The 23,493-nt window shown below is 37.6% G+C and overlaps 1 protein-coding gene across 1 annotated transcript in view; it reads left to right on the forward strand.

Moving 5' to 3' along the window:
• Positions 1-23,116, forward strand: part of LOC110997115 (ATP-binding cassette sub-family C member 4) — a 29,977-nt gene extending 6,861 nt beyond the window's left edge. Inside the window, exons 6-28 of the mRNA XM_022265103.2 lie at positions 3,376-3,460; positions 4,473-4,629; positions 4,779-4,992; positions 5,064-5,199; positions 5,840-5,917; positions 7,265-7,362; positions 7,914-8,070; positions 8,558-8,754; positions 9,081-9,163; positions 10,838-10,961; positions 11,292-11,441; positions 12,438-12,604; positions 13,096-13,275; positions 13,864-14,011; positions 14,598-14,748; positions 15,398-15,625; positions 16,175-16,338; positions 18,097-18,231; positions 19,377-19,532; positions 20,449-20,569; positions 21,145-21,383; positions 22,282-22,422; positions 23,087-23,116. Of these exons, the coding sequence (XP_022120795.2) occupies positions 3,376-3,460; positions 4,473-4,629; positions 4,779-4,992; positions 5,064-5,199; positions 5,840-5,917; positions 7,265-7,362; positions 7,914-8,070; positions 8,558-8,754; positions 9,081-9,163; positions 10,838-10,961; positions 11,292-11,441; positions 12,438-12,604; positions 13,096-13,275; positions 13,864-14,011; positions 14,598-14,748; positions 15,398-15,625; positions 16,175-16,338; positions 18,097-18,231; positions 19,377-19,532; positions 20,449-20,569; positions 21,145-21,383; positions 22,282-22,422; positions 23,087-23,116 (3,339 nt within the window). The remainder of the gene's footprint in view (positions 1-3,375; positions 3,461-4,472; positions 4,630-4,778; positions 4,993-5,063; positions 5,200-5,839; positions 5,918-7,264; positions 7,363-7,913; positions 8,071-8,557; positions 8,755-9,080; positions 9,164-10,837; positions 10,962-11,291; positions 11,442-12,437; positions 12,605-13,095; positions 13,276-13,863; positions 14,012-14,597; positions 14,749-15,397; positions 15,626-16,174; positions 16,339-18,096; positions 18,232-19,376; positions 19,533-20,448; positions 20,570-21,144; positions 21,384-22,281; positions 22,423-23,086) is intronic.
• The last annotated feature ends 377 nt before the right edge of the window (positions 23,117-23,493 follow it).

Below are 23,493 nucleotides of genomic sequence, written 5' to 3' on the forward strand. Positions count from 1 at the left end.
AGCGCCGGGGTGCTCGTTGTTCGATATGCCTTGGTCAGGAGCACCAACGCGGACCTTTGGGTTCGCAACAGCCGACTCGCCACCACGAACGCGAGAGATCTGCCATACCACACCGCCGCCGCATACGTAATGGTCGCGACAAATGTCCCGTAGTATAACAGCCGGAGCGCCGGGTATCTGACACCCCAGGCGGAGGCAGACACCCTAGCCATCTTCCCGAAGCACCTTGCACCTCTTTCTCCGATGTCTTGCGCGTGATCCGCAAACGTGCCGTGCTCGTCCAACAACACGCCGAGTAGCTTCGCCACGCCGACGGCCCCCACCGAGTCGCCCCCCAACCGGATCACCGGCGGACGCTGAAACCTGCCCTTCAGTGTTATAGACTGCGTTTTCGCTGACGAAAACGACAGCCTATTCCGCTGGCCCCATTCGAGCGCCAGTTGAAGAGTGGTCGCCGCCTTCCGCTCGATGTCCGCCCGGGAGTTCGCCTCGATCAGAACCGTGACGTCGTCCGCGTACGCTACCAGCTCTACGCCCGGGGGCACCGCCATCCGCAACAAATCGTCCACCAGAATGTTCCACAGTGTCGGCCCCAGTACGGAGCCTTGTGGGCAACCCATGGTGGATTTCTTCCAGACGGACACGTCGTTCGCGAACATCCCCACTTTCCTATTCGTGAAGTACGAGCACAGCAGTCTATATACATTGCGAGGACAGCCGCCCTGCTTAAACTTGGTCAGGACCATCGGCCACCATGCGTTATCAAACGCGCCCGAGATATCCAACAGGATGGCCTGGACGTACTTGTGGTTCGTCTCTCGCACGATGTCCAATACTCTGGTCAAAGCAGTCACCGTCGACTTCCCGTGCATGAATCCGTGCTGATTGGGCGATATTCGGCCATATAGGCCCGGTGTACACTCGCAGATCAGCCTCTCCAGTATCTTCCCCAGTACCGACAGAAGCGTAACGGGCCTGTACGCTTTCGGGTCCGTGAGTGGTCTCCCATTGCCCTTCGGTATCACGACCAGTCTTCCCATCTTCCAAACGTCTGGAAACACGCCTTCCCGAAGACACATGCTGTACATATACGTCATCTCCGACGCGGCCACATTCCAAACGACCTTGGCGATACGCGCCGTAATACCGTCCAGCCCCGGACATTTGTTTGGTAGGCTCTTCACGATCCTATCGAGTGCTGACCTGTCCACTATGTCGACGTCTTTCCCCGACGGTGCGAAAGCGGCGGCAAGGCGTACCCTCGAGTGGTACGGCGAATCGACCGACACATCATCGTCCGGGTACATGACCGCCAAGACTCCGGCCATCGCTTCCTCCATGTTTGTCGCGTATCCCTCCGATAGCTTCATGCCGCTCACAACTCCCGAGGGTGGGCGCACACGCCCACTTGCGAGCCGGTACGCCATTCCCCATGGATCTTCATTCCCAGAGTCGGAAATCCTCTTGTAGTGCTCGGTTTCAGCATCCCGCATTGCTCTCCGGTACCTAGAGCGGGCAAGATGAAAGCGTTTTCGCGAGCTCTCCTCGCACAGGCCACCCGCGCGCCGGGCCTGTTGCCACTCCCGACGTAATTTGTTTTGTTGCCTGCGGAGGCCGTCCAGTTCACGCGACCACCACTCGTAGCCCCCATACCGTTTAGGCTCTACTAGCCCCAAGCACTTTCCCGCCGAAGTCACGACAGCGGAAGTAAATGCCGAACAAATTGCCTGAGCGGGCGCGTTAAACGTAAGCCTGCCCACGCGTAACGCCAGGTCCGAGCGAAACCGGTCCCAGTCCACTCCGCGGTCCCGGAACCTCATCGGCACCGTGCCCTGTTCTGTGCTTCGCGCCCGATGCAGTCTATCCGTAGAGCTAACTGAGCCGAGATGGATCACGAACGTGATCAGGCGGTGGTCACTCGTACTAAGATCGGCGTGCACGGTCCATTCGTCAATTCGAACTCCTCTCGTTCCCAGAGTCGCGTCTATGTTAGAACTCCCATTCGGTGAACTGAAAGTATCCGGTTGGCCTTGGACGTTATGGACCAAGAGACCCCACGATAGCACGAAGCTCTCCATTGCCGTCCTCGTTGCTCCGCCAGTCTGCCTCTTCCTCGACACTGGTCCTCGCGACTGTACCACAGCTGAGAGTGGGTGTTGGTATCGACGCCAATAACTACTGGTTTCCCTCGAAGAGCCTCCAGCACACGCTCCAAGTGCTCCAAGTGTGGGGCTATCTCGTCGCTGTACTGGAAGTACGCCGACACCACGTACACGGCGTTCTCCCTTCCTCCAAGCTGTGCCACAAAGCAGTGAGACGTACACAAGATTGTGCCTGGTAAGTTTGTCGGCCCATATTGGGCACCCGTAGAGTGCTTTCGCCCGGATCGCATTTGCGTAAAGGTGGCGACACCCCCCATTCGGCCCGCCGAGGTTCGGCATTATGCGCGAGAGCATGTTTGCGGTGGCGGTGAGCTTAGGGCCAAGTGCTGCGAAATGTGGTCTGAAAGTCCACCGTCGAGAATCAGCCCCACCTCAGTGCTCTAGCACTCCTTAACGCACCACTCACACAGCCATTCGTGCTGGGTTTAACGTAAGGGATTTAACCTTATGAGCGCGCTTTAGGCTAAATAAATTCACGATTCCATCTGCCCGCTCTAGTGTGCGAGTGAAACAAACTTATGCCTGAAGTTAGGGTGAAATGAGATGGACGATACAGTGTAATCGCCAAGAGTTTTTTTAGTTTAAAAAACTCGTAAAATATACAATTTAAATATATAAAACAAATTTGTGTTAGTTACACCACTTACAACTCAAGATCAACTGGACGATGTTAGTTATATAAATAGCAGATTAAATAATATCCGATATGTAAACAAATAACAATAAATAAATTCATTAATTTTACCAATACAAACACCATGTGGTGCCATCTCTTGACAGAATTACGCATTATTTTAAATAGAATTTGTGTCAGTTCAAGAAATGTCGATCTTGAGGTTCATTCACCAATATGCATAGCCAAACTTTGATCTTGATTGAAGACATGTGTTACTAATAATACATGAAGTATTATCGCAAGAGAGCTTTTTTTTAAAAAAAAGTTTGGTCCCATTGCCAGTGTACCTTTAACGCTGGCAGATTTCACTCGCTTTAATGCGATAATTATTCGTTCTGCGAGGAAAGCAACCATTAAAATTATTAGTGAAGGATTAATTCGTATTTATATATTATATAAAGTGTTGTTAAATTCATTATTTAACATCCAGTCAGGTTATTATTTAATAATGTCTTATTTTGTTTTTATTCCAGTTCCAATATCGTAGATAAAATATTTTTACTGTTTTCTTATCTTTGCTCGCTTTTTAATTTTCAGTTCATGACTGTTTATTTATATCGAGAAATGGGAATGTCAGCCATTTATGGAGCTTTAGTAGTATTTGCAGTTGTCCCGTTTCAAAGTACGTATATAACTATGGACTTTCAGTTCAGTGTAAACACAATATAACATTAAAATAAATCAGTGGCCCTACCCTTTTAGGTCTGGGCCTCAGATTTCTGAATCTGTTTTATTTGCCAATCTACACAAGTAGGTGTTCAGCCTCTTGTGCCTGACACACGCCGACGACTTTGGTTGTAAGGCAAGCCGATTTCCTCACGTTGATTTTCCTTCACCGTTTGAACTTTGACCGTATGTTCAATGCACACATAGAAAGAAAATCTATTGGTGCACTGCCGGGGATCGAACCTCAGGGATGACAGTCGCACGCTTAAGGCACTAGGCCAGAGTTCCCCAAACTTTTTTGTGTCGTTTTTGCCACGTTTTTCTGTGTTAGGTAGACCCCCTACTTACCTGATATTGATTTCCCGTAAATTTCTAACTGTAGTGAAGTTTAGTGTTAAAAACTTAAAGTAAAAACACATGTTAATTTATACATTTATTAATTGAATTGAATTTTTTTGTTGGTTTTATAAATTCAAAATGTATTGCGACCACAAAGCGAATACCAACATCCTACAACTTACACAATTTTATAAACATACAATATATTATATATATATATATATACAATATATTAAATTTTTTACTTAATAGGTAATTTTATAAATAATGTATATATGTTTTTATTGTATGATGTAAGTATTTATTTATTTATTTCCACTACATTATTCTACCTTAACAGTTACTACTAATTCGATAGAACTCCAAAATATATCCACACCAAATACACATAAAAACATTAAAAAATTAAACTTATATGCCTAAATCTTATAACTAATAATATAGCAAGCAACTCTTGTGAACTCAGCCAGTGTACATACATATAAATAACATATAATTAAGTAAATAGGTACTATCAGTGTATATGTTGAGTTCCACTATCGTGGACCCCCATTTTCATTTCTTGGACCCCCAAATTTTGTTTTCGCTGACGAAGACCCCTTGCAGGTCATAAAAATCTATTGTTTCAGTATTTTTGGGCTCCCGTACAGCGTTTTATAGACGCAACACCGCAGCGAAATCTGACGAAAGGGTACGTCTCATGGAGGAGATCGTTGTTGGGATGGAAGTTATCAAAATGTACACGTGGGAACAGCCATTTAGAAAGATCATAGATACAGTGCGTCGGTGAGTTCGCTTCAAATTAAATGAAGCAAAATTTTATGACAATTGAAGGTCTATTAAACTTATAATAATACATAGCTTCAATCCGTTGAAAAAGTGTTTTTTTTATGTTAATAAAAGACAATACAATGAGTTTTAAATATATTTCGCAGACAGGAGATCTACTTCATAAAGATGACGTCATACATCCGTGGTGTTGTGATGTCGTTTATAATGTTTACATCCCGATTCAGCATCTTCATAACAATGTTGCTATACGTCACATATGTGTCAAGAATCACAGTGGAGAATGTATTCTTTCTTACCTGCTACTACAACATAATGAAGCAAACCATGACACTCTTCTTCCCTCAAGCTGTTGGCCAAGTAAGTGTTTTGTAGTAAAAAGGTATAGTATTTTTTTCTTTAAACCCACAATTATTACAAAATTCCCACAGGTAGCTGAAATGATGGTGGCAATACAGAGAATAAATGATTTTCTATTGAGTGAAGAATGTCATTTCCCACCCAAAGATCCATCAGATGTTACAAAACCCGAAATCAAAAAGCTCAAAAAACGCGTCACAATTTCAAGTCAGTGACACTGTTATTTATGAGTTTCATATATTGATATGGATTTAGATATCTTTCTTTTGTATCTTTTTACCATTTTAAAATGAAAAATAAAATATATTTATTTTGGAATATAAGATGCACAGATATCACTTATTCCACACTAAATTTGAATCGGTAGACATCCCTAATCATCGGCAAAGGAGAGGGTGTAGGCCGAGAGGAAAAGTCGGCGTAAACAAGTCTCGGTACTCTTATTACATACTTAGCGATGAGTCTCGTATGGCGGCGCATAGCGCAGAATTAGACAGAGCCCTCTATCATCGAGTGTCCATGGGCGGCGGTATCACTTAACATCAGATGAGCCTCCTGCCCGTTTGCCCCCGGTTTTTAAAAAAAAAACATAATCTATTATCCGACTAACATAAAATAAAAAAAAGCCTTTTAATTCTTACAGCAGAACAAGTTACATTAATTAAGTTTACTTACATACATACTAGTGTTAATTTTGTTTGTAATTAAATTTGTATTCTAAATTTAGTTGTGTTAGTTTTTCCTATTTTTACTTATTATCCGACTATATTTTATTATTATTACAAAAAATCAAGAGAACTGGAGCAAGACTTTTACGTAAGATAAATTTAGAACCTTCAACTTTCAGTGGATCCCATTAAGCCTCTTCGTAAACGACCACAAAAGAAACCTCAGCCAAGCACTTCAAAAGAGAGCAATCCTAAAGGTATAAACGCATATATGCGATAAATATTATGTTATTTAATGTATTTCCGTATATTATAATCAATTATTAAAAATTATTATAATATGTTATTTATACTTATTTATTATAATTCAAATACCGGAAATCCATAGACAAGAGACAATATATCCTACATTAGTTAATAAACCCAAAAACAACATATATTGATAATTATTTATTTATTTATTTATTTACACTTTGTTGCATTACATAAAAGGAAAATATTAAACATAATTGAATGACAAGCAACTGGCGGCCTTATCGCTTTAGAGCGATTTCTTCCAGACAACCACTGTTAGTAAAGGAAAAAAAACCACTATGAGTATATTAGATAAGGTAGTCAAGAAGTGCATAAATAAAAAGGGAAAAAAAAAACAAAACATACTTAACACAAACAAAAGAAATAAAAATAAACTAAACTGATACAAGTTACATAAAACAAAACAAAAAGTAAACAGTGCACATGAATCATGACAATCTAAGATGAAGAAGATCGGTCTCACGACAGTAAGTAGTTAGTTAATTATATCAACGTTCTTTTCAAAGTTTAACCATTTGTTCAATATTTTATTTATCAATGCTGTTTATTTTGCTCACACACACTTTCTTAAGCATGGCGATTGCCTGAATCGTCGGAGTTACTTCCCGAGGGTATAGTAAGACGAAGGCACTCTCCTCTACTGTTTACTTAAATTCTATTGTTGTACGCGAGTCGTTAATAAAGAGTAACATTAAAATCCTCTATTATTTAAAGCATCCTGATGATTACATAAATAATACGTTTATTTTGGAACATAAGATCATCAAGGTATCACTTGTTCCACGTCATTAAATTCTAACCTGTTGGCATCCCTACTCATCGGCAAAGAAGACAGAGGGTGTTGGCCGGGAGAAAAAGCCGGCGCGAAAAACTCTCGGTACTATTTAAAAAAAAAGCAAATCATCAAACAATTCTACAATATTTAAAACAAATATAGCAAATTAATTAGAAGTAACCTGCCCAGCACTAGTCCCAGGCCCTTTTATCAACTAGATAACTAGATAACAAGATAGATGACCCAAGAACCATACATGATGATAAAAACGAGTACGATACGAATTTATTTAAATGTTTCTAGTAGAAAAACGCTGACATCTTTCTATTGTCTGCATTTTATGTTGTTATGCCCACCCAACTAGGGTTTTTGTGGGAAATAGGGCGGGCACTTAAAGTTATGCGGTAACTCATTGACTTAAAAATAACTGCACAACGTTTCATTTCTTAAATAATAATTTCACTGCAATGGCTAATAGAAAGTACGAATTTCATACCACAATATAACATTTCAGAAGTAGAAAAAGAAGAAGTTATTATTAAATTCGACGACGCAAGTAGCAGGTGGATTAAATCTTCAGAACTCGACGATGTTTCTAATATATGTTTGTCTGTAAGTATTGCCATAACCAACAGACCACACCACTATTGATTATTTTTGGTCTGGACATTTTTTAAACGAAATGATATATCGCCACCGGACCATTCTTTGTTGTACAATTGGACAATTCATTACCGACCCTATTTATCATTTGCCTTCATGAAAGTCTTCGTATGAAGATATATATTAATAATTCAGTATCGCTACCACCTTTTCATGATCAATTGTCAATCTAATAAGCAAGTAGGTGATCAGACTCTTGCACCTGACACACGCACTCAATTTTTTGGGTTCCACCAAAAGTTGAATGCGCACCTAGACAGAATGTCCATTGGTGCACACCCAGGTATCCCACGCTGATGCCACTAGGCAAGCATTGCTACCAATGAAAAAGAATTTACTGTAAAAAAATGTATCCAGATCACGCGAGTAAAATAGATTGAAGTAATTTTCAAACTGCTTAACTTTTAAATTTACAGGTTCAATAATCAGATACAGAAAAAAAACATGACATAGCTTGGTTATTGAAAGGATTTTTTAAATGTTGATATACCTGTTTTTAGATTTATTCTCGAACCTTGAACATAGTGATAGGCGCTGTGGGCTCTGGCAAGTCCACCTTATTACATATGATGCTGAACGAGCTGCCCTGCTGCAGTGGCTCCATGACTGTATCGGGAACTGTTAGTTACGCCTCTCAGGATCCCTGGCTTTTTGTAGGTATGTATTTAAAAACAAAGAAGACTAAGAATGTATAACAATGGAATGGAGAATGGCAGAGATGCAGTAAAGACCTCTGCGCTGTATAAGTAAAATTGCAGATGTTAAATCATCAGACGTCGAGGCAGAAAACAAAATTCCACATGTATCACGTGTCACATCGACGTCAGCCGTTCCACAACTGAGCTTTTTTAGGCAGTTTTTGTCGCGCACCACCATTTTCCAATTCTTTTTCCGAACCTATTTTTCTTAGTGTCTTTCCATTCCAGACAGCAGTATACCAATTCTTAAAAAGCTGGCAATGCAAGTAATCTCTGAAGATGTCCCGTCTGCCCATTAAATAAAACAATACGAGAATGCATTCCTTTCCTCAATGAGTGCTGTTGATGTATGTTTATCATTTTTTATATATAGAAGATAGTCCTGCTATTAAATAGAAACTGTTATTATTTCAAATAAAACAAACAAAATGTTGCACGATTTTCAGGATCCGTTCGCCAAAATATTCTGTTTGGGCAGCCATTCATAAAAACCCGGTATATGGAGATATGCAAAGTTTGCGCCCTGGAGAGGGATATATCCCTGTTCCCGCACGGGGACAAAACTATTGTTGGGGAGCGCGGGGTCTCGTTAAGTGGAGGTCAAAGGGCTAGGATAAATTTGGCCCGGGCTATATATAAAGAGGTAAGTTTCTTATTTGCATGCATTTTCTTATTTAATGAGATGAAAACCTCTTGCTACCAAGTTTGAAACTTCTCTTAGCTTAAGATTTAAAGAGAATGTGCGGTAAGACAGACAAAAACCTTTTAGGATGGGCAGATCTTTTTGCTTAAGAACGTTCGGCACCTCTTTTCTAGAACTATTCTATCTTGTTTCAATTATAATTTCTTTTAGAATCTTTTCCACGCGATACTAAAATACAAAATACGTAGATACACAATTACACAATCTTTAGGTTATATATCAATAGTAAGGAGATTAATACTGTATCCTTATGAATATCTTTATAGGCCGATATTTATTTGTTGGATGATCCCTTATCTGCTGTGGACACACAAGTTGCGAGACATATATTTGAAAGCTGTATAAAAAGGTGATGTACATTTAAAATTTTGATAATTAAATGTAACTTCATCCTAAGTTTAAGCGACTACGGTTTGTTGAATATGTTGAAATATAAAATTACAAAATCACGTCAAGAAAGACGAGAAATATAAAATCACATAGAAAAAAACTGCTTTTATTACTTCCTTAGTGTCCTCTAGAATCTATCTATCTATCTCTCGAATCTAGAGGACACTAGAGTCTAGATGATGGAAAACACAGTGATGCTACATCACGTTTCGTCTCCTCTCGAGTTTATCTCCCTTCAACTTTCCGTATCTCTTTGTTTGTGAGGCTTATTTCAATGAATAAAAAAATTAAATTTACTTTAAATATTTGGTATGTAAAGTAAATTTCCCTGAGTAGGGCATATATCCGACTACTTCGATGATTGACTATATTCCTTTCTGAAAACATTCTAAATAACGATTAATAAATAATTGGAAGCCTAAATAGATCATCGTTCCTAATTATTCCCGTTAAACTCATGACCAACTTTTTTTTAAGTCGATTCAAATATAAACATGTCCTGGCATGCATCATCGTGATCTTCAACTTCTATACTCAATTATTTTCAATCCCAAAACTCCCTCTTATCTTAAAGATCAATTCAAATTCTCAGGTCCTTATAACTATATGTGACGCACGTCTTATAGATGCTTATTTTGGAAATTTCATCTCACAGCTCATCCATCTTAGACAATTCATTTAGGATTTCCGCCGTTAAGTTGTGAATAGGCTGCCCTACTCCAAACGATTGGCTCACCTCACTAGCATCTTTTAAAACTCATCTACATAAACAAATCTTAACTTTATCCTATCCTGTTCATTCGTGACTTTTGTATTTCATGTATTTCTTATTCTTCTGCATTTCATATATGAACCTTGAGAATATCTTTAGAATAGGTTTTAGAAAAGAATATAATTTTTTAAAAAGATCTTTCATTAAGTTTGGTATTTTTAAAATTTTAAACTGTTACTTGTATTTTTATATTAATTGTTGATTTATATATATCTGCCTTTTGGAGAGGCTGGAGATCAAGGTACCGACGCGTTCTGTGCGCATCCAGGAATTATTTGTTATACTGTTATAGACTGATAACAATGTTTCCCAGAATGCTCCGCTCGTAAGAATGTGCAAATATTATAATGCTGTGTGTGCTGAGGTTGATATTTTTCACAATAATATTTGTAAATTTAAAAAGATAGTTCATAGTAAATACTTGCAACCTTAATTACTAATTTAATTGATTAATGTATATGTATATAAACATGTGTGTGTGTGTATGTATAGATATATTTTTTTCTTTTATTTTTTATTTTTTGTCATTCGGTTTGATATGTGTATGTTGTTTAGTTGATATTTAGTGTAAATGCTGTGTACAGATATAACTGGAAGTCAGATTTTTAAATGTTGTTTAGTGTGTAATAATTTTATGTATGTAATTAATCTGTTTTCTGTTTTTGTACCTAAATGTGAAAAATAAAATAAAATAAAATATGTATATGCACCCTTAATATTAAGCGATAAGGATGCCCGTTGCATCCCTATTATTTATGTTATTTGTTTTTCTTCTAATGTACGAACTTTAAATAAATAAATAGAAAATTACTTATATTAGTAGATCAAAGACGATGCATTTAATGATCAACACAATTGTAGATACCTTTCAAACAAAACTGTAGTATTGGTAACTCATCAACTGCAGTTCATAAAACAAGCGAATCGCATTGTCATAATGGACAACGGAAGTATTCTTGCGGAGGGTGAATTTGACGACCTCAATGTTAGTATTCAAAATGTGAATTCTGTAGGATTAAATTGCATGAAAACTGTTTTATTCGTTAGTAAAAAGCAAGCAAGCAAAGCAAGAAGCTGGAACATGTATTGCACACTTAGTAATCTCCAAATTGATTTTGTGTACAGTTTCGATGCAGACTCAATCAAATCGGCATCATGTCGCTTATTTATTAGGAAAACGCAGTACCTAGTCAATATTGAAGTTCCAATCGCTTTGGAAATAACAGAGCATATTGTTTCGCTTCTTTTGGTAACATTATATATCAAAATCATTGATTCGTGAAGTGTTCTCGATGTCAGACTATCTGTATTCCAGGATCAAGAACTAGAGATAATCCAGCTGATGCAGGAGAAAGTCCGCGAAGTGAAGGAAGAGGATTTGATGTCGTCCGTACAGAGCACAGGCAGTTTCTTAAGCGCTAAGAGGTCTCATTGGTCTTACTGGTCGCTCATGTTTGAGTCTGCTGTAAGTCTCAATCTACTTTCAAACATCCTTAGCCCTAAGGAGTACAAAACACGTATTTCTCCAAACGAAGCAAAGTGTAAGTGCAGCTTACAAGCGTCTTTTTGACTTGTAATTGTTACATCCTCCCTCGCAAGGGGGATGCTTAAACCCGTTCGAGCATGAGGCTCTATCGGGTGGTTTGTTTGTTCGCGCCCTGCTGATACAGGGCGGTACGGGGTCGGGCTAATAGCCCTTGGTGGGGGCTGCTGCGCGCGAGGAACAATGGCTCGACTCGCTGCGCGCAGCCGATGGGGTCTTGTCCGGGGTGTTAATCCGGTGGTGGTGTGGGGTCAAGGAGTAATCTCGACTTGACCCTGGTGTCGTGATCGGTGGTATCGGGCAGCGCGCTGCGCGGCTCGCGGTCTAGCTCCGCCGGGTGAGCCCCCGGTAGCCCCGGGGGAGGCCCAGCGAGGCGACCAGCGGTCGAAGCCGCGGCTGCTGGACAAGCGTCTTGTAAAACAAATCATCTTGGATTTCAAATCTTAAAGGGGGTTTGTCATTTGTTAGCAGTTTTCTCGTCCTTTCCAGAAAATCATGAGACAAACAATTTACATTGACGAGACTTGCTTTGTTTTTTTTATTTAATACGAGGCAACCGTTCAGAAGGCTCTCCTGTTGTTAAGTGATACCGCCGTCCAAGGACACTTAAATTGCCAGAAGGCTACTTCAGTGTAGCTGGTTCAACATGGTGGTAAAAACTGCCTTAAGAAACTTTAAATTGTGGAACGACGGACGTCGAGGTGATACGGATGGTATTAAGTATTCTGCTTTGGCGTTCGATGTTGAAAGATGAGCTGCAGGTATTAGATGGAACCTCTGAACACTCTCCAGGGTAAATGCGGTAGAAGATGCAGAGTTTAGTTCAAAAACATATTGTATTTGACATTCGGGAGTTATACTTAGCGATATTTTAACGCGTTGACATTGACAATGTCAAGTAACTTACCTGAGTTTTAGGATCAGAAACCAGAAGTGGAGGTTCAGACGATGGGACGAGTTCACGGCTCAATATATAAGGAATACTTCTTGGCAGATGCTGCATGTCCTTACTTCTTCTTAGTGACTCTGATGTTCGTTCTAGCACAATTCTTTGCGAGTGCTAGTGATTACTGGATTAGTAAATGGTGTGTTTTAAGTACTGAATGTAATATGTACTTAACTTATTTATTTAATTGCTATCATACTTTGTATGGATATAGAGAAGGAGGTAAATGGAAATCACGATTGAATTGATCAAGTTACATAATATATTTGTACGCATAAATACAATTATGTCAATTTATTTGTCAACGCGGAGGTCGATTGTACCCCTTTGTCGCTCGCTCCGCGCTCTCGCTTGCAATTCAAGCCTTAAATAGAACACCTCACGCGAGGTAACGCCGCATGAGTCATGCTTTTTCATGCTTATTTATGTTGTTATTACTAAGTTACATCGATTCACATACATTAATAAAAGAATTAAGCTGATTTACGCATGATTGATGGTACCCTGAAATATTCAGTGGCTATTTTTATTGCAATTTCAATGTAGTTATCTCAATAGAATCGTCGAAATCTTTGGACGAGGCAGTACTTTCAACATTAAAGTCTGGATTTTTAAATATACCTCTTGCAGGAGCAATGCAGAAGATCACTTGACAGGTGACGCCACAATGGATAACTTGTTGTGGTCCCAGTATGGGCTGATGAGAAAGGATTTCGTCATCATATTCGGAGTTATCACTATTGCAACAGTAGCTATAGCCCTCATTAGAGCTTTCTTATTCTTTACGCTTTGTATGAGGTCATCTATAAGGTATGTATTAAGAGTGATCTGTATAACTGTATTTGCGTGTTGTTCCCATGAGAATTGAAGTGCGTGCTCCCATTTCACTATGCTTCCTGCTAGAGGACAAATCTTTGTTGTTATTATTTTTTATTATTAAATACTTAAGATCATGCGGAACATCGTGTAATGGTTGCAGCTCCTTATAAACATTGTGTAAAATAATGGTTGACTATCTGGAAATAATGCGCTTGATCGAGCGATTGATTGACCCAATTTTTTATAGTTGAATATAAAAAAATAAAATGATCACGAAACAAATACAGAAATCTGAGGCCCAGACCTCAAAGGTCGCTGATATTTTATTATTAAGACATTAATATTTTAGATTCCAATATCTAAGTCTTCCGAGTGTCTTTCGCCCGTTGATGTAAATCAAATACGACAAACATCTTGACGATAGTTTGAAAACTAAAATACAAAACAACTCTTTCATTGTTGCAAACTTATACTAGCAACGTGGTACATACGAAATTCCAATAATTCCCATAATTAATAAAAACGCAGTGTACAGAGATAATAATCTGCTATTTATAATCCAATTAGGTAATATTTCAGACTCCACGATCAAATGTTCGAATGTATTTCTCTATCACCAATGAGTTTCTTTCACGCGAATCCTTCGGGCCGGATTTTGAACAGATTCAGCAAAGACATGGGGTCTGTCGACGAGCTTCTGCCCCAGGCTATGCTCGATTGTTTCCAAGTAAACTCACTTTATTAAAGACTAGCTGCTTCCGCGAACTTCGTTTCTCCTTAATGCCTAGCCTACTTTTTGTAAAATGTTCCATGTTGGCTAGTACATGCCATACTATATGCATTTTGCTATGCTACCCCCTTTTTTTATTTTTTGGTTGATTTTTTACACCTTGTGTCCGAAAAACCCTAATATCTTATGGAACCCTATTTTTGTTCAAAATTATTTATGAATTTTTAAAATCGGTCCAGTAGTTTATGAGCCTATTCATTACAAACAAACAAAGTTTTCCTCTTTATAATATTAGTATAGATTATAATGCATAAGGACCAACAGATCCGACATGCCTTGTTAAGTTATAAATACACTTGGAAAAGTGCAAATAGCAGTTGTTCTTACTGTTTCGAAACGGATCATGTAATCTTATCACGTCATTTTATTAAATAGATGTGCCTGCGCAAGATATATGTGCACAATATTATACCCTGATTAAATACTTGGATTGGCTAGTAAAAATATTTTTTATAGTATTTATCATTATCTTTTCTTCACCTAAGAACCTGTAGATAGATGCTTCATGTTAAAATGATTGCAGATTATGTTGAACTTAGTTGGCGTGATATTCGTAATTTTGGTTACTGAAGTGACTCTACTGATACCCATTGCAACCGCTTTGATCATATTTTTCATTTTTCGACTGATATATATTCGAACTACTGGTGCTATCAAACGGCTGGAAGGAATAAGTATGTTTTACTTTATACACACTATTATTTACTTTTGTAGCGAAAAGTGCTGTTATTCCTTAAGAGATTCTTACCAGTTCTAACACTGACTGGCAAGATAGCAACAAAGAAATACTTCCCTAGCGCGTTTCATATGATGGCGGTGATGGTAGCCAATGTGCCCCGACATAAATTAATATCTAACCTCGTATTTTAAAGGACTATTAAGCATTATAGTTAATATTTAATAAATTAGAAATTATTGTCTATTTTACAATTTAAACTAACAATAGTTTAAACTTTTTTTACCATTTTCGCATAATTGTGGAAAATCACTATGAATTTTAACCTAGTCGGGGGTTGCAAACATGATAACTTGTTTCTGTGTCATTAAAACTACAATATATAAAAATTGCAACGTCGAGTGCCGCAATTGTGATTTAAAAGTTTATTCCACTGGACACCCATAACAGTTAGTTTTATTTGCTTACGAACTCGCATTACACTTAATTGTTGTTCATAAATACAATAAATAACTTAACGTTAATATTATTGTTTTCTAGTCCCTCAGAATATATTTATTTTCCTATTTATTCCAGATTGAAAGTCACATTTCTCTTCGTCATTAACTCTTGTCATTAGTTTTTGGCAATAATTAAAAAACTTTCAGCACGAAGTCCCGTCTTCAGTCACGTAAACGCGACGATTCATGGACTGCCTACCATCAGGTCATTCGGAGCTGAAATGCTCCTCTCCAAGGAGTTCGACAGACACCAAGACCTACACAGCTCCGCTTGGTACCTCTTCATCACTTGCAGCCGCGCGTTTGGCTATTTTCTGGACATCATCTGTTTGCTCTTTATCATTTGTGTCACCTTCAGCTGTTTGATGAAAACTGGTACTTATTAATAATAATATATTATTAATTATATATATACAGTTAATGATTGTAAAAACTTTTTAATTTTTTCATCTAATACTCGTAATTCGTCAGTAATGAATGATAATGCGATATAAAATGTTTTAATTAATTATATTAACGTTTGCTACATAAATCCATACAGTTCTGTGGCATCACTGCACCACTCCATCAGCCTACATCTTTTATTATTACTATTATTAGACTATCATCTTGGGCACAGATTACAGCATTCATTAACCATTTTTATAGACAGGTCAGCTGTGCCTGACAGATGTCGCCGATTTTTTGATGTTTGAAACATGCCGGCTTCCTACATTGTTTGTCTTCGCCGCAGGAGCAAGTATTAATGAATAAACAAAAAATCCATAAAAGCACTGTTTTTCGAACGGACGATCTGAATTTTCAACACCTAGACCTTTATACTTATTTATGAAATTTTTGTTAGTACTGCATGATGCATATTTCAGCTCAAACAATGATCAAACAGAAATGCTCTAAATTCAGATGTGTCCAATAAAATTTCAGACATAGATGGCAGTATCGTAGGCCTGATAATAACTCAATCCATATCTCTGACCGGCATCTTCCAATGGGGGATGCGGCAGTCCGCGGAAATGGAGAACCAAATGACTAGCGTTGAACGAGTTTTGGAGTACACGGCATTACCCAAGGAATCTACTGTCATGGGGGTAATAATCTCGGAAATTTTACTAACTGGAGGCCGAGAGTCAATGACAAGAAGACGCTTTAGAAATCTTTAAAAATCTTTTGTTTGAATGGCTTTCTCAACTCTTATTTATATTTGACTGGCTATGCTTTGTTCTAACTGCATTAATTAGTAGAACTTTTTAATACAAAAAAATAATTAATAGACATGCTATGACAGACTTTTTATAGATATTGATGTCTTGTTCAGCAGCGGTTAAAAAAATTCGCTCACCCACTGATTTCGATACAGCTAGAATTGTTTTAGTTACTTTCACAGCTTATGGCTTATTATTATGGGGTCATGCTGCTGATGTCGAAAACATTTGCATCCTGCAAAAAAGGGCTATTCGTGCAATTTATAATTTAAAATGTAGGGAATTTCTGAGAGATAATCAAGGAAATTAATATACTTACCTTTCCCTCGCAGTATATTTATTCAAATATTATGTATGTATACAAAAATAGTGATAAGTTTACTAGAATAGAACATACGCACAATGTCAATACTCGGAAAAAACGCTGGCTGCAATTTCCCCGTACTAGACTATCTAAAGATAATATTTTTTTAGGAAAAGGAATTCTTTTCTTTAATAAAATCCCAGAGGCTCTTTTATCTCTCTCTTTTAATAATTTTTAAAAATTTATGAAAGAAAAGCTGACTAGTGCTAGACAGGCTACTTCCAATTAATTTGCGATAATTGTTTTCAAATAATTATTAAAATAGTAGCGAGAGTTTTTTACGCCGGCTTTCTCTCTGTCTTCTTTGCCGATGGGTATGCCTACAGATTCAAATTTAATGACGTGGAATAAGTGATATCTTATATTCCATAATAAACATATTTTTATAGAACTGGCTACAGTTCAACTAATGTACTCCTATGCCTCATTCCTTTGTACCACAAATGTGGACGATTGCAAAGCTTTCTAAGGAAACGGTTTTGAAACGTTTGGAAAGATTTAAGAATTGTTACCGGTCTTTTAACACCTTGGGTTACACAATTGCAATTTCATACAAAACCCTATCTATCCTTTATCGTTTATTCTTTTCATCAGCGACAACTTAATTTTAGAACCTCAATAGTGACAGAATTTTTAAAATCCATCTAGTTTTGTAGGCTATTGTTGCCTACATACATGGCGCAATCGTTCTTACATTGCATTCATTATCTAGGTTAAGTCAATGCCCTGTAAACATTTATATTATATTAAAAATGAATTAAATGTGTTGTCTTCCAAGGTTTTTTATATTTCTTCTTCACATATTTGTTATATGCCTACTCCTACGATACCTCAGAATTGGTGACTCCCACAGGATAATCAAACAGCAAATATGATCTTGCCTTACAATAATAGTGTAAACAATGCATCTTATGTATTTCATTCTGGGCGTTTATATACTGCCTAATAATGTAAATACTATAATAACTAGCTGTATCAATACGGACAATTATCACCCAGATTTTTGGAAGAAAATTAAGCTTATTCTTACGAAACCTTGAGAACGTGTTTCGAAGTATTTATAATTTTTTTTATAGAACAGCAAACGGGCAAACGGGCAGGCGGCTCACCTGATGTTAAGTGATACCGCCGCCCATGGACACTCTCAAAGCCAGAGGGCTCACGAGTGCGATGCCGGCCTTTTAAGAATTTGTACGCTCTTTTCTTGAAGGACCCTAAGTCGAATTGGTTCGGAAATACTTCAGTATAATACTTGATGATAACTGTATGAATGTTTTTAGCCTTCCAGTGACGATCCACCTGAAGGTTGGCCATCGGAAGGAGCCATTGCCTTCGACAACCTCAGTCTGAAGTACAGTTTGGAAGGGAGTTATGTGCTGCAAAACTTGCAGTTCAATATTAAGCCTCGCGAAAAGGTAAACTTATTATTACATTAGGAGGTTTGTTTTCATATTGTTAAAATAACTAAACGACCTAACCGAACTACATACTATCCCCGTACAAGAATATCTAAAGTTAGTAATTCTTTTTTGGGAAAAGGGATAGGTACTCTGCCTTTTAATCAATTTAAGAAATGTATTAAAGAAAAGCTGTGTAAAAAGGCTTATTATAATGTTAATGATTATCTGGTTGATAGAAGGGTCTGGGAGTAGTGCTAGACAGGCTACTTCTAATTAATTTGCTATATTTTATTTTAAATAAGTGTTGTTTGATGACTTTCTATTTTAAAAGATTACCTACCGAGAGTTATTTACGCCGGCTTTTTCTCTCAGTCTAGAGATATCTACGATACAAATTTAATGAGGAATAAGTGATACCTGCATCTTATATTCTAAATAAAATAAACATACTTTATTTTATTTTCTATTTCTCTGGCAAATGTGTCAAAAAGAAACGGATCTTGATTGTTGTTTATTAATACAAAAGAACGAAAGAACCTATGTCCAGAGCATTCGTTGAATGAATAAGAATTATACATTACACAGCGTATAAAGTCAGCGTTTATAGTTGAAGCGAGTACTCTAACTCCCAAACCCAATAACATATCTCAATCCATGGGTTGAATACAATCTGAGATTGTGGATTAATTATTGGATTGGGGCGTTAATCTATGAGTTGTACATTGAAATATAAATAGAAATTTCGAGAAGGTTTCAATTTTGCCTTGGGTATTTGTGAATGTAGGAAGATGCTGCTCTAACTCCTAAAGGAAGAAGAGTCTATACTCTGACTGGCTTGAAGGCTCCAGTGGCAGTGGAGAAGTTGTATATATCCTTGATCAGAAAACATTTGTAATAGTTGTAATGAAAATCCTTCTTTGTCCTCTATAATTTGTCTTAAAAACTTGGCGATTGAAAAGAGTGGCGGAAAGTTTCTTGCCAGTTTTTCTTATCCGCTCTACGCCCTTGACTTGCGAACTGGTTGTAAATGTAAATTTACAATTAATTTAATTTGTTTTTTTTTGACGTTCATAAGTGTACATGTTTACCTATATTAATAAAGATATTTTTGAGTTTGAGTTTATATCCTCTGTCGCAATTCTTTGTATTTTACGTCACAGATAGGAATAGTTGGAAGAACTGGTGCAGGCAAATCGTCCATCATCCAAGCAATGTTCCGCTTGGCGTATATCGAAGGGATAATTTCTATTGACCGTGTGGACATCACCACTATCAAACTGGACTCCTTGAGGCAGAAGATATCTATTATTCCTCAGGTACTTTTAATTTATTTGATTTTGAAGTGAGAATTCTTTAGGCGCATGAGGAATTTTTTTTTCAAAACGACACGAAGATGTGAAACGTTTTTGTCGAAGTAAAAGAAGAGAGCGATTGAGAGAGAGTGAGAAAGGGAGATCGAGGAAAAATACTCGCTATTGGTTGCTAGTTACATATTAGAACTTAAGATGCTAATTCTGTCGCAAAACCTCTTATGCAGCAAACGCATATTTTGTATTTATTTATCATTGGCACGAATACAGTGTGTAAACGGTGTGCATATATATTTACAAATACATGTAGTCATCATATATTGGTACACGATCATCTATTGAACCTTTCACCTTAGTAATAATTAATTTACAAAGAAGTTTCACTTCTGACTGTACTTTGTACGCACGCATTTTTATTATAGAACAGGAGCCATACGGGCAAGTGGCTCATTTGATATTAAGTGATAACTCCGCCCATGTCAGATGTCAAACAAGTGCGTTGCCGGCCTTTCCAGAATTCGCACGTTTTTTTCTTGAATTGAGTTGAAAATTATTCCGTGGGCTGTTGGTTCCAGCCTGGGGCCTTAAAAGCGCTCAACTGCAGAGTCGAAGGTTAGGCGGATGTCGAGGTGATACGGGTGGAATTCTCGTATTCTGCTTCGACGTCCGATGATGAAACTCAGCTGTAGTTCGAACATTCTCCATGGTAAATGAGGTAGAAGATGCAGAGATGTGTGTTTTGGAAGTCTTTTTTTGTTTTAATGGTCTGTAACCTAAAGAAATATAATTTATATTAATTAACTTTTAAACTATCACAAAGCTAAGTGGATAGCAAACAACGCACTGTCTTTATACATTTTAACAAATCATCTCATATCATAAATAAAATTAAAGTGGTGATTTTGGTATCTAATGGTCCCAGGAGCCGGTATTGTTCAGCGGGACTCTGCGAAGGAATCTCGACCCTTTTAATGAGTACCCAGATGAAGTATTGCTTGCAGCGCTGTATAATGTCGAACTTCTGTCTGACGAAGGGGATGTTGGTACGTACAAGAATAATTTTAAATTGTCTATATGAGTTTTTTTGGGGGAAAAATATTAATTAATACAATACATCTATCGATACAGCTTATATCGACAGATGTATTGTATTAATAAATATAAATATTGATGATAGGTCGGATCGGTAACCCTTTGTATGAAAATGACAGTTCAACTGTGCCAATATAATATCGTTATGTTTTAACTTGCATATATTATTAGTATTTGTGCGCTTTTATTTACTTTATTTGGTTTATATTTTGATTTTCAAACATTTACACTCGTAAAGAGCGAAGATATTGTATTCTATCCGTCGCCAAAAATGGATTGTCTTCGTAGAATGTTTGGTTATTCGGATGTAGATCCATCGACTGTCACGGTTAGATTGTTGTCAATCTGAGATTGTGAATTAATTATTGGGGTCGTTTCGCAACTGAAGCCCGGAGCAAACTCCCCGCGACCCGCGATCCCCTGAACCATAAATTGGTGGGGCGCGTCTTCGTGAATTGCACTATATGCGGTCATCGGCGTCGCCATGATTTGTAACGCAGTTTGTAATGTGAGTAAAAACCTACAGAGGCGTTAAACAAGCAAGTATCGGAGTGTGGAGCCAACTTCAGCGTGGGCGAACGCCAACTCGTGTGCCTCGCCCGGGCTATCGTCACGAACGACAAGATTTTGTTACTCGACGAGGCCACGGCGAACGTGGACGCGCAGACGGACGCCCTGATCCAATCGGCCATACGGGACCACTTCAAGGCTTGCACAGTGATAACTATAGCACATAGGCTCAACACTGTCGTCGACTCCGATAAGGTAGGTTTCAATTTAATGCACATATATGTAATAGACACATGACAGATAATTGTTTTGTTAATATAATAATTGTAACTTATATATGTACGAAGTTTTTGTGAAAAAATAAATACATTACTATTATTTGTATTATCTCTTAATAAAATTAAAATATTGCATTTGTAGTTCTTTTACCAATGTGGCCAGCGTTGCAAATCTTTGATTTTAGAAAAATGCAGCTTTTACCTAAGAAATTACGGCTATAAATAAAATAGGGTGGAATAAATGGAGAACGCCTACTCCCGCATCTGAGCGTAGTAAATCTTTTAACTTAATTAATCTTTAATACACAGTTTATTTGATCTGAACTTTCGTTTAGGATTATTAAGGGCACGCAATCAGCTACACTCGTTTTAAAATCGTAGACAATCGCATATCTCATTCTCCTCCGCGATTGCTTCGTGGTGGAGAATTCCTACTGTGATAATTATTTTTTTACCAAGACGTACTTCTACACGAATTTTATTAAAGTTTTGATTGTTTTGTTATTATTGATTAGGCTCCAAAACCCGATTGAAAATTTCACCATTAGAATCCTACATTATTCTCGATGACTATAGACTATTGTCAAATAAGTACCTATTGTACTTCTTGCGTTAGGGAAAATTGATGACCCTGAGAAAATGTCAACATTTTATTTTTTTCTATTTTTAGTACAGTTTTTTTCTATAAACGTAGAATTACATTTTTGAATTATTTATCTTGTCTACCAAAGAATTACAACTTCAGACGCGTGTTGATTGAGAACACACATTTTTATATTATTCATTAAAAATGTGTGTGTACTTAATAAGTGCACATAAGAACCAATATTAGGCTAGTAAAACTAGGAATGAATTTCACAAAATATGATAAACAGATCCTAGTCCTGGACGCCGGTCGCGTCATGGAGTTCGATCACCCCCACATCCTCTTACAAAATAGGAAAGGCTATTTCCGAAAAATGGTGGCTGAAACAGGACCCGCCATGACACAACTGCTTCACAGGCAGGCCGCTGAAGTAACCTCGCTTAATAATAATACTAATATATAATACTAATGTCAACTAGTTCTAGATACATTTTTCCATAAATATATTTGTAAAACTTTATTTCCTTGATATATGTTTAGCAACCTTGCGAGTGCGATTTTTTCGTAAAGATACAAATCTCGTGTTTTATTTGATTTCACCTAAGCCACAAGACTTAAATTTCTTAGCCAGCTACTTCGTATAAATTATAGTTTTTCTGTACTTTAAATAAGCCTTTAAATTAATATTGTTTCGTCGGGAATCAAATCTAGAAACTCGAGGTTTATATTGTTTAAAAATAAAATAAATCAGTGGCGCACAACCTTTTTAGTTCTGGGGCTTAGATATCTGAATCTGTTTCCATTAATTTGTGAATGTAATAGGCAAGTAGGTGATCAGCCTCCTGCACCTGACACATGTTGACTTTTTGGGTCTAAGTCAAGCCAGTTTCCTCAAGATGTTTTCCTTCACCGTTCGAATGTTAAATGCACAGACGAAGTTCATTGGTGCCGCAGGCTTCGCACCTATGACATTGTGGATGAGAATCCAACGCGGCTTTTCTTGAATATTTTCATTTAAATATCGTATTTAGTTAAATATTGTTTATTATTCTTAAATTAAATATCAATCTGAAATAATCTAAAAATGTTTTCAGAGTTACCAAAACAAGACAGCGGAGGAATAAAACATAATATTATTGTGAATAATTTATTAAATACAATTAAATTAAATACATTTTTATTTATAAATATTATTCATAATTAATACTTAAGGTCTATTGTTCATTGTTTCTGGTTAACCCGAGGTCGTACGATCGAATCCCAGTTACGTAATTATTTATTATCGTACGTCTATAATACTGTTACGAAGACGGGTCGACTGTAATGTTTTTAGATTTTTCCACTACTTAGAGAACTTTTTGTATGATACGCGAGAGACAGGGAAGATCAGAACCTTCTCGAAGCTAGACCGAGAACTCTAGAACACCGTACGACAAGCACGTAGCAGTGTGCGAAAGAGATAGCGAGTACGCGCGTTCTAGAATTGTGCGATTGTGATTGT

This window comes from Pieris rapae, chromosome 23, assembly GCF_905147795.1.
Source record: "Pieris rapae chromosome 23, ilPieRapa1.1, whole genome shotgun sequence".
Taxonomy (NCBI): domain Eukaryota; kingdom Metazoa; phylum Arthropoda; class Insecta; order Lepidoptera; family Pieridae; genus Pieris; species Pieris rapae.